This window comes from Festucalex cinctus, chromosome 3, assembly GCF_051991245.1.
Source record: "Festucalex cinctus isolate MCC-2025b chromosome 3, RoL_Fcin_1.0, whole genome shotgun sequence".
Lineage (NCBI taxonomy): Eukaryota > Metazoa > Chordata > Actinopteri > Syngnathiformes > Syngnathidae > Festucalex > Festucalex cinctus.
Window position 1 is genome coordinate 7,502,362 of NC_135413.1, and position 11,746 is coordinate 7,514,107.

The window sequence follows — 11,746 nt, forward strand, 5'->3', positions numbered from 1 at the left end:
AAACAACAATGCGTTTGTCACGCTCAGGTGAGAACAAGCTGACAGTATCCGAGTCTACTATAAGCAAGAGACTTGCTGTGTTGGAGTTGTGGGCAGAGCACGCCGACTACCTCAAGAGGCAGGTCGGATTCTGCTCGCAGTGGAGCTTAGACAACCTGTGTGAGTAGGCCTGCGTATTTGGCGATCTCTGTTAGGTTGATTTTGTGTGGGTGAGCCACCAAAGAGCATGATGCGCTGCTCCTCTTCCCCCATCCAGTCCTGAAAGAAGGTCGTCAGTTCACTTACGAGAAGGTCAACCTCACCCATATCAATGCCATGCTCAACAGCAATGACGTCAGCGAGTACCTCAAGATCTCCCCCAGTGGATTAGAGGTCAGCCTGTCTGAAATTAGCCTAAATTGTTTGTATTAATGCCGATGGCAAGAAAATACTAAATTCAATAAAAAAAAATTCACACATTACAAAACAAGACAGATAATTGTTGACCCCCCCCCCCCCCCCCAAAAAAAAAGAAAAATAATTCTACCAAAAATTGCCCAATTTATTCTGATTTTTCACTCTGTTGTAAAGCTAAGCAAATGTGACCATCTCTGACAAAAGGGTCTGCATGTCGGAGATATTCATTTGAGTTAGTGACAAAAATAGATTGTTTGGGACAAAAAGTTAGATTTTGAGATTTCTTCAAAAATAACCTGCTTGATGTCTATTTTTATTTCTCAGCAGCACAAAACCGATAGGAAAAAAGTAATTACTAGAACAAGTGCATCTTTAGCCAGTGTGTTTTTGCCAACTTTAGCTAGTAGCGCATCTCGGAAACCTGCGTCAAAATATAACCCAGAGATCCTCGTCTGTCACTTCATAAATGATTTATATAAAAGGACATAGCAACCAATAAAAGTTGAAATACACCATAATGTGACCCTTCAGCACAAAATTGATCAGAAGACGCACCTCATAATAACGGCATTCTACCTTACAGCAGAAGCGAATGACATCATCGGTCTGAACACTTCAATTCTGGGATGCCTTTCTTTAATGAGACTATTTCTACTTTGAATTTAATTTAATAGAGTCATGCATTAAAAAATTTCATCACACTAATGGGTGCAAAACTCATGCAAGCAGCCAAGCATCTCCCACAAAAGTAGAGTGACAATGAGTCAGAATTAATGCAAAGTTGTGAAATGCCTTCTACGTAATAATGTATTGTAAATAGATGTAATGTTTTGATCACTCCTCGATCTCCATTTCATGAGACGTCTATGAAAGATGACACGCTACTTCTTCGACGCGTCACAAATGAATTGTCTCCCTGAGTCGATAGTAGGGGTGTTAAAAAAAATCGATTCGGGGATATATCGCGATACTACATCGCGCGATTCTCGAATCGATTCAATAAAAAAAATCTAATTTTTTTTTTTTTTAAGAGCTCAGAATTGTTCATTCGGTAGTCTTACCGATTCAACGTCTTATCATCATTGCCTTTTTTTTTTTGTGTGTGTGTGAATCGATTTTTAAACTTCCATTTTTAATGGAAAAATATTCAACAAAACGTCTGACTTCGGGTTAGGATTCACACCTTGAGCATGGAAGAATGTTATATGAACGGAACATTAAGCCTTAATATTTTATTTTAATGCTGTTCAAACATGAAACAGATTACAACCTCTATAAGACTGAAATTTCAGATAAATAAATAATACATTTTCATATAAATCTTACACTCTACAAGCTTACTGATTAGTATTTTCTAAATTTGAATGAAAAAAAATCGCAACAATCGACTTATAAATTCGTATCGGGATTAATCGGTATCGAATCGAATTGTGACCTGTGAATCGTGATACGAATCGAATCGTCAGGTACTAGGCAATTCACACCCCTACAGTATATCACTACAAATTTTCACGTTATGCTCTTTTAAGCGGGAGGAAATCCAAATCAAATCTGAGCTATGACGTGAAAACGTGGAGATGAAAAGATGATCGCGATGGATGGTTCCCTCAAAGCAAAGTCTCCCTGCCCCATAATGCAGGTGGCACATATTTGGAGTACCTTGTAAATACTTTAAGGTAGGGGTGTCAAACATAAGGCATGTGGGCCGGATCGGGCCCGCAAAGGGATTTAATCCGGTCCACACGATGACTTTGTAAAGTTAAAAAAAAAAAAAAAAAAAAAAGAAAATTGTAATGTCGGACTAATTAATCAGTCAGCCACAATCAAAATACATAAAATTTGTAACATCACAAGCAGTCCTCAGATGAGCAATGCAACTTGTACAGGGGTATCGTCCTGGATGTCATTATTTTACACACAACTTAAAGTTACGTTTTTATTATTATTATTATTGTTATTATTATTATTATTATTATTATTGTAATCATAGACCGACAAACATGTTAAATACGACACAAATTCAATTACTGGTAACACAAATAGATATGACAAGGATTAGCGTCCTTATAACGTCATTAACTGCCACGCAATGCATTCTGGGAACAATATATATGCAACAAAGGTCGATTTAACACGTCTAGGACTCTGTTGCCACGTTCCATTTGCAATTGTATTATTTTTTTGGAACAATATGATTACAGTTGAGCTCTGTAATTTAGGGCTGGCACACAAATAGCGAAAATCTGTGTATAATTGACAGCAATCGTTTTTAAGTTATATACCGTTATTTTACCGATGCGGCCCACTTGGTAGTACATTTTCCTCCATGCGGCCCCTGAGCTAACATGAGTTTGACACCCCTGCTTTACAGTATGCATAGAGTTGTGTTCTTTATATATTGCATTGCAAAAAAAATAAATAAATAAAAAAATAAAAACTGTTGAACCATCAAAACGATTTACGGTAATTTTCTGTATGTGACCAAAAAATGTATTTGAGAGATAAAGTTCATAAGTAGTTATCAATAAATGCATTTGTCATAGACCACACCAAATGGCAAATAATGTTTTATTGACACAAAATTATTTGGTCAAATTTCCCGCTGCTGTAATAAGACCTCATTCAAACAAGAAAATACTACAAGGAGCAACAATAAAAGAACAAAACTTTGTCTGATCATGCCCAGAAGATTAATTGTAAGCTTAATGTGATCTTCGAAGTTGAGGCTGATTTCATCTATTCAGAGGTCAAGCTTCCGAAACTTTTGAAGGGTTCAAATCTTGGATGATGTCATTACCTGCGATTGGAATTAACTTTCCAGTGATCTTTCAACAGTTCCCAAAGCTTGGGGTCACACTTGGAAAGCTTTTTCTCAGGTATTGGTTGCTATCAAAGATGCAAGGACCAAAACTTTCAACCTGGCAGGATTACAATTGCTGTATGTTTGGCAATTATTGAGGTTATGTCCATATATATTATACTGTATATCATTTTAGAATTTGAATATATGAATATCTCAATTTCTATTTTTTGTCACGAGGACACTTTTGCCAGATATGGTCACATAGTCTTATAAAGGAAATGCAAAGAAATCCAGATCTTTCCATTTGTAATTGATGATGAAATTCCAGATCTGAAGATAAATTCTCACATTAATTTCTTTGCCCCAACAGGCCCGATGCGATGCCTCCTCCTTTGAGAGTGTGCGTTGTACATTCTGCGTGGATTTGGGCGTGTGGTACTATGAGGTGATCGTCATTACATCAGGTGTGATGCAGATCGGATGGGCCACCAAGGACAGCAAGTTCCTCAACCATGTAATCAGTCCGTCTGCCGGTTAACCAGCCATGTCTCATCCTAGCTCTTCCTGCAAAAGCTTTTACACGTGCGAACGTGCGTTTGCAGGAAGGCTACGGGATTGGCGATGATGAATACTCGTGCGCATATGATGGCTGCAGGCAGCTCATCTGGTACAATGCTCGCAGTAAACCTCACGCTCACCCGTGCTGGAAGGAGGGTACGCAACGGCTCAAGATGATGTATTTGAGGTTTTGTTGTTGTACATCAGGGGTGTCCAAACTTTCATTTGAGGGCCACATACAGAAAATCAGAAGGACGCAAGGGCTACATAATGTTATGAAGAGAAATTGTGTTTCGTTCTAAAAATTATACAAATAATTTATTTGTGCATTTCCATATTCAGAAAAATGCTACAGAATATAAACCAATTTATTTGTAATATGGCAGTAGGGTTAATATAGTTTTGGAATTTTTCGTTTTAGTTAGTTTTCAACAGTTTTCAGGGTGGTTCTGTTTTTATTTCGTTATTTAAAAAATGCTTAGTTTTAGTTTAGTTTGTTAGTTTCAGTGTTAGTATTATTATTTTTTTAATGTGTATTACTTGTGTGCAATATTTAAAAAGCACCATGTGCGCGACGTCATCTGAAGGTGCTTTTCTATTGGCTGATGCTAGATGACGTCACTCCTGTGTGACATACTTTGAAACGTCATTATTCCAGTTTATATCAAAATAAACCTACTAAAAATCACATTTAAAAGGCTCCTGCAAAGACTAAAACGAAGGACGTTTGCTATAATTAGTTTGTTAGTTTTTTCAACGTAAAATGTAGTTTCAGTTTTCGTTTTTTTAAAAAGCATTTTCTTTAATTTTTTTAATTGTATTTTGTTAATTTAATATTTATTTTTTTATTCTCTTAAAAATTTATATACACACACACACATATATATATATAATATATATATATATATATATATATATATATATATATATATATATATATATATATATATATATATATATATATATATATATATATATATATATATATATATATATATATAAGGGGTGTAACAAAAACCGATTCTAACCGGAAATCCGATTTTGAGTTTATTTTTTAGTTGCACTCACTGCCCCGTGCTGCCCCCTCCCCCTCCTCTTTTGTGCACAGGAGGTGTGAGGGGGAGGGGAGGGGGGTGACACTTCACACTTGTGAAGTACTCATGTAAATCGCGGTAAAAAGGAGCGAGGGAGGGGCGACACTTCGTACTTGTGTGTGAAGCACACTTATTCCACTTCTCCTCCAACACGCCAAGCACGGCAGAAGGACTGATTGTACACGGTAGGTGACACGGACCTACGTAGACGTGTACGCACGCGATTTTTCACGTGCACGAACGTCGCGCGTCGCCGAGAGGGAAGAGGGGAGGCGATTTTCGCCTTGTCGCCTTGCTTCCATAGGAAATGAATGGAGAGCGAGCAACGTCGCCTCCCGTGTGGCGAGCCCCTGAGCCAGCGAGCAGCAGTGAGCATGAATGGCTAGCAACAAGCTACACTACACTCGTTACACTGAGAGGAGAGCAATAGACAAGTGCAAGTGAGGGGTGGACCGCGGAAGCACTACAAATACTTTTCACCATCTAAACAGTGCCACAAATTTAAGGATAAAGTGTGTGTAGCTGCATGCTGCAGGAGCTCCAGTCATAAACCGTCAGTTAGGGTTTGTCATATTTTGTACTTTTGTAATGATCCTTATTTGCATCTGTGGATTTCTCAGAAAGGGGAAGAAATTCTGTAAACCACTAATAGTTATCAGTGTATATGTGTGTACTTTTCTCGTGCATAGAGCTCAGAAAAAGATCGGCTGATTATAGCTTATAGGATATGTTTAAGATTATATTTTTATTTAACTGTGCACCTACACTCAGAGCTTTAATTTAAAAAATGGTTACACAGCATTTATATTATCTCTCTCTCTCTCTCTCTCGATATATATATATATATATATATATATAATTATATTGATATTATTTATTCATTTGATTTAACCCCCATCCACTGAAATATCCGGTTTCAATAAAACTATTTGTGACATGTTATATTTTAGCTTTGACTCAAAATGTTCTTGCGGAGGGAAAAAAAAAAAAATGTATATATATATATATATATATATCATTTTCGTTTTTATTTTGTTAACAATATTGTTTTGAATTTTAGTTTTATTTTTTTCATTAGTTTTAGTTAACTAAAATAACCTTTAATGGCACCTGTTTTTCAATACCCTCTCTTCTTACTTTGACCATCTCCAAACATTTTTTGTTTATTTTATTTGAACCGAGTCAAATGCCATTTTTAGCATATTTCGCGGGCCACTGAAAAATGGATGGTGGACCGCAAATGGCCCCCGGGCCGTAGTTTGGACACCACTGTTGCTTTTGTATATGTTTGCACGCACATGCTGCCATAACGGCAAGATTATTTCAATTTGAGAGTCGTTTTTCTTTGACCTGATAGTGCTCTGATGATGGCTTCTTTGTAGGCGATGCTATTGGCTTCCTGCTGGACCTCAGCAAAAAGCAGATGATCTTCTATCTGAATGGACATCAGTTGCCACCAGAGAAACAGGTCTTCTCCTCTGCCACGTATGTTCAAACTTAAGCATTTCTTTTTCTGTTTTCTTTCTGTTCTCCCAAATGATCTCCCCCCCCCCCCGGCTGTCAGGTCTGGCTTCTTTGCGGCAGCTAGTTTCATGTCATACCAGCAGTGTGAGTTTAACTTTGGCGCCAAGCCTTTCCGCCACCCGCCCCCTGTCAAGTTCAGCACCTTTAACGACTTTGCTTCGCTGCTACCAAGTGAAAAGATCATCCTACCAAGGTATAGTTTGTTTTGTTTTGTTTTTTGTTTTTTTGTTTTTTGGGGGGGGCTTTATAACTGGGATTTCAAAAAGCAATGACATAGACATGATAGAAATTAGTGTTGTTCTGATACCGATACTGGTATCGGCAGAGGCGCCGATACTGCATTAAAACATCGGTATCGGTGAGTACTCACAAGTAACATGTCAATACCATTAATTTCAACGCTAATATAGGATTTTGGATGCAGCATCTTGTGTCTTGCTGGTGCACGACATGAACTGATATGTGACATGTTCACTGCATGGCGATCTAAGATATCCAATTGGCCCTTGAATGCTCTGAACCAATGGCAGGACAGCTTTTTCATGTTGAGGAAAAAAAAACAACTTAAGTATCGGTATGGTATCGGCATCCGATACTGAAAAGTTGGGTATCGGTATCGGGAGCCAAAAAAACGGTATCGGAACAACACTAATAGAAATACATATTTTACTTACAAGGTTCGTAGCGCTATCATCGATAATCATCAAATCATTTTTACAGCAGCATTACGTGACTTTTTTTCATCCTGGAAGCATTGCATATATTTCTAGTTGAATATATCATAAACTACAATGTTGTTTGTATTTTAGGAATGCTTCACAATATAATTACTTGGTGATTAATTTTGTCTTAACCATGCTGTCACCTGGATGTCAGTGGAATAGACAAAAAGCATTCACAGGCACTTTTGCACAATTCGTGAACAGCACTGCAGACTTGTATGCTTGGCTGAGTCGAACTGTTGCATTGTCAAGGAATAAAAATTCATACAATTTTAGGTAATATGCGTTTAAGTGCTTAAACTACCAGTGCTACCTTCTGAACAAGCCTTTTGTTTGAATTGGCAAAAATAATCATCTCCTCACTTTTTTGTCCTCGCACATACAACATCTGATTTACACCGTTCCAATTTCAACTTGCTCCAAATATTCACGCCAACCGGGCCCTTATTTTAGACTTAGACTTAGACTTAGACTAAGACTTGACTTTATTGATCCCTTTGGGATGGCTCCCTCTGGGAAATTTGCATGTCCAGCAGCAGTAAGAACAGGTAATAAAATAAAAAATAATTCAATCAATCAATAAATAAGGTTATTACACCAGAGATTGAATTAATAATAAAAAGAAAACAAAAAATAAAAATTCAATCAATCAATAAATAAGGTTATTACACCAGAGATTGAATTAATAATAATAATAAATAAATAAAAGTTCAATCAATAAATAAAATGCACATTTTAACAAACTAAAACACCATGTGCGTGGTCATTACGCCAATCTGTTGTTGCAGTAGACATGACAGGAAACTTCATTATCATTAGTTGACACAAACCTCATATCCTGTGCTTGTGTTGTATCTAGACATCGGCGTCTGGCTTTACTGAAACAAGTTAGCATCCGCGACAACTGCTGCACGCTGTGCTGTGACATCATGGCTGACACAGAGCTGCGGCCCTGCGGACATGGGTATGTGTTTGTTAAAGTCCCATTCTAATGTCAGTTAGGCAATATCGTGATATCGTGATATTAAAACTGCCACAATATCGTCGTCGTCATGTTCACAATATTTAAAAGGAACACATCTGTTAAAAAAAAGTCATGTTGATTTCCATTTGTGCAGTTCTAGCAGCCACTAGTGGCTAGTTTATTAATGCAATTTAATTTTCATTAGGGATGTTTTGGCCTTCTATGTTTAAAATCTATGCTAATTGTCAGATGAAGGGGAACCTAATTTTCTTGTGAAGCGATCAATGTGTGCTTGCATTAGCAAGTAAGTGCCTCAATATTGTTATTAGAGATTGTAGGTGGTTTATATGCATTGCTGTTAAGCACAAAAACACAATATTGTATTTTTTTTTTTTTTTAAAGTATGAGCTCTCTTTTTTTTTTTTTTTTTACAACATTGTTTTTATTCTTAAATATCGCCAAGGCCCCCACAATATCGTGATAATTATCGTATCGTGACCTTCATATCGTGATAGTATCGTATTGTGATGTTTGGATATCGTTACATCCCTAATGTTAGTTGAAACTAACCACAGGATAACTTATTTTTATACTTGTATGACATTGGAAAATTTTGCCAAATAAAAAAAATAAAATAAAAATCACTTCATATGCTGTTTGTTTGTTTTTTCCCCAGGGGTATGTGTATGCAGTGTGCCTTACAGTTGGAAACGTGTCCCCTCTGTCGCCAAGACATCCAGACTCGCGTCAGACTCATTGCACATGTCTCCTGACACTCGTCTTGTAAGGAGAGACGCACAAGCCCTACTGCCACCTCCCCCTCTAAGCCCCTCTGGCCCAGCCAGCTTGGAGGACGGTGCTGCAGTGACCGTACCAGAACTGCACATTCTGGTCAGAAGAGGCCTTGGCGGAGGGGTGACGATGGGAACGAGAGGAGAAGAACAGATTGGAAGCTAATCACAGCAAAATTCCCGTGAGCTTGCCTTCATTTAGCGACGCTTCCTCTTGTGTTCGTCCGAGCAGAGGCAAGACAAGTATCCTCCTGAACTTTGAAGGAGTGAGTCAAAACAAAATAATCAAGATGACATCAAACGTCGCATCTGCAAGACCAGTTAGCGGACCTCTATTCACCAATGAAGATAATGCCTATTTAGAGGCCATTGTCTTGAGTTCTGAAAGAGCAGGGTAGTAATAATCAATACAAATTGTGAATTCAGTGTTGAAGGTACAGACAAATTTCTCACTTTTATATTATGAGGTGTAAATCTGCAATTTATTTTGTTTCCAAGGTAGCATTTTCCTTGTCATTGTCGTGCTATACCAATATCCCCTGGTTAATGTCCCTTCCTCTGCTGTTCCATCCACCCAATAGGTGGAATTTCCACAAATCCGCACAATCTGATGCATTGTCAGAAAATCCAAAACCACAGGCCTCATTTAGTTTACAAAGGTGAATGTTAAATATCCAGTCTTACTAGACGAATGACTTAAACTACTGCCAAGACAATACGAAACCTTAAATTGGGTACTGTAATAGTTGGAAACAATCTCTGCTTGTTTTATTTGAAGTCTTATACAGGACTGTCTCAGAAAATTAGAATATTGTGATATAAAGTCCATTATTTTCTGTAATGTAATTAAATAAGCAAAAATGCCATACATTCTGGATTCATTACAAATCAACTGAACTATTGCAAGCCTTTTATTGTTTTAAATATCGCTGATGATAGCTTTTCTTTTTTTCTTTTTTTTTTTTACTTGGTGTGAGGAAATATTGTAATATTTTGAGATAGGATATTTGAGTTTTCTTAAGCTGTAGTGTAAGCCATAATCAGCAATAATAAAAGGCTTGCAGTATTTCAGTTGATTTGTAATAATCCAGAATGTATGGCATTTTTGCTTATTTAATTGCATTACAGAAAATAATGGACTTCATCACAATTTTCTAATTTTCTGAGACAGTCCTCCTGTATTGTCCTTTGCGTGTAGTGTTGTGTGTCAGTATGGTCCACGAGTTGATACAAAATATGCCCCCGTCAAAGTTGTGGATAACACTGATAATAAACAAAAGTTGAATCACCTGAGTAAGTCTTTAGTTTGCTTAATTAGCTTGACACAAATGTCTTAACTTGTACTTGAAAGGAGACTATGATTAACTCCCCCAAATATGAAGAATATGATCTGAGTAAACACTCAGCTGTGTCTGGATCCATCTCATCTAATTTGGTATACAAGGAGCCACCGCGCCTGAGGAAAAACAATCAGACTGAAGGCCTACAAGGTGTCAATCATTTGTTGCGCATTGGCAAGCACACTCCCGCAGCCTCGTGCTCATCTGTTGCCTTGTTTTCCCAGGACAGCACTTCGTTCATAATGGAGTGTACTGTCAAGTCTTTCAACAAATAGGAACGTTTTTTTTTTTTTTTTAAATTGCCATCTTCCCCTTCAAGGAACTATTAAATGCCTTTCCAACCACAACGATGAGATGGGACTCAACAAAATGGGGGGGGGGAAACAATTACAGGGATGTTGCTGGATTGTATTGTATGTTAAGTTTTTTTTTTTTCGTTTGTTTTTTTTACACGGCACAATTAGTAAGTCTGCTTGTTTACGAAACTTCCTTAAATCTGTGTATCATCCTGGTTACAAGAAGTCGAGACCACTTCAGACTGACCCTTTCCATTGGATATAATTTTTCTATCTGAATGACCGTACTGCCCACCTTTACTTGATGCATCTCCGGCTTGACTTGGTTTTCCAGGATAATTATCTGTGTGGCTTATCTAAAGATGTGGTTAAATTGTTCATAAAACGCAGAAATGTATCCACCGTATGCATGAACTCTATAAAACCATTTCAAATGTACTTGGAGGATTTCTGATGATGACTTGAATTGCTCATAGAGACAAGTGCTTGTCTAATTACGGTTTGATCATTTGGAGTACCTTAAAAGACCAGCTGACAGAAATAGTGACTTCACTTGTATGACTGGAGATGAAGTTCAGAACAAAATTGTGAAATATTGTTTAGAAAATGTAACTGAGGAATTTCCCCCCAGAATTCCCAAAGATGTGATTTATCAAAGAATTATTGTATCCTGGATTGTGTTGTTTGTAATAAATGTATGTTCATGTGATGTTTGTGTGACAAGGTGGTGCTTTTTTTCCAGATCATTTGCATATAATTGGTAGTGATGTAACAATAAGGTCAATATCGTGATATTAAAACTGCCACAATATCGTCGTCATATTCACAATATTTAAAAGGAACACATCTGTTTAAAAAAAAAAAAAAAAAAAAGTCAGGTTGATTTCCATTTGTGCAGTTCTAGCACCCTCTGGTGGCTACTTTATTAGTGCAATTTAATTTTCATTAGGGATGTTTTGGCCTTATGTGTTTAAAATTGTTAATTTTCAAATGAAGGGGAACGTAATATGCTTGTGAAGCGAGTCAATATGTCGAGGAATTCAATGTGTGCATGCATTAACAAGTAAGCGCTTCAATATTGTTATTAGAGATTGTAGGTGGTTTATATGCATTGCTGTTATGTAAAAAGCACAATATTGTGCTTTTTTTGGTATGAGCTTTTTTTTTTTTTTTTTTTTTTTTTTTTTTTTTTTTTTTTTTTTACAATATTGTGATTTTTTTAAATATCGGGCACTTAGCTAAAAAACAAAACAAAAAA

At 36.9% G+C, this 11,746-nt stretch overlaps 1 protein-coding gene across 2 annotated transcripts in view; it reads left to right on the forward strand.

The window, feature by feature from the left end:
* The window catches only part of rspry1 (ring finger and SPRY domain containing 1), a 22,093-nt gene extending 10,896 nt beyond the window's left edge, over positions 1-11,197 (forward strand). For both annotated transcript variants that reach the window (XM_077515617.1, XM_077515618.1), the window contains 8 exons: positions 28-159; positions 257-372; positions 3,570-3,713; positions 3,802-3,913; positions 6,234-6,336; positions 6,416-6,568; positions 7,957-8,061; positions 8,738-11,197. In XM_077515617.1, coding sequence (XP_077371743.1) covers positions 28-159; positions 257-372; positions 3,570-3,713; positions 3,802-3,913; positions 6,234-6,336; positions 6,416-6,568; positions 7,957-8,061; positions 8,738-8,834 — 962 coding nt within the window. In that variant the 3' untranslated portion in view covers positions 8,835-11,197. The remainder of the gene's footprint in view (positions 1-27; positions 160-256; positions 373-3,569; positions 3,714-3,801; positions 3,914-6,233; positions 6,337-6,415; positions 6,569-7,956; positions 8,062-8,737) is intronic.
* Positions 11,198-11,746: the final 549 nt, after the last annotated feature.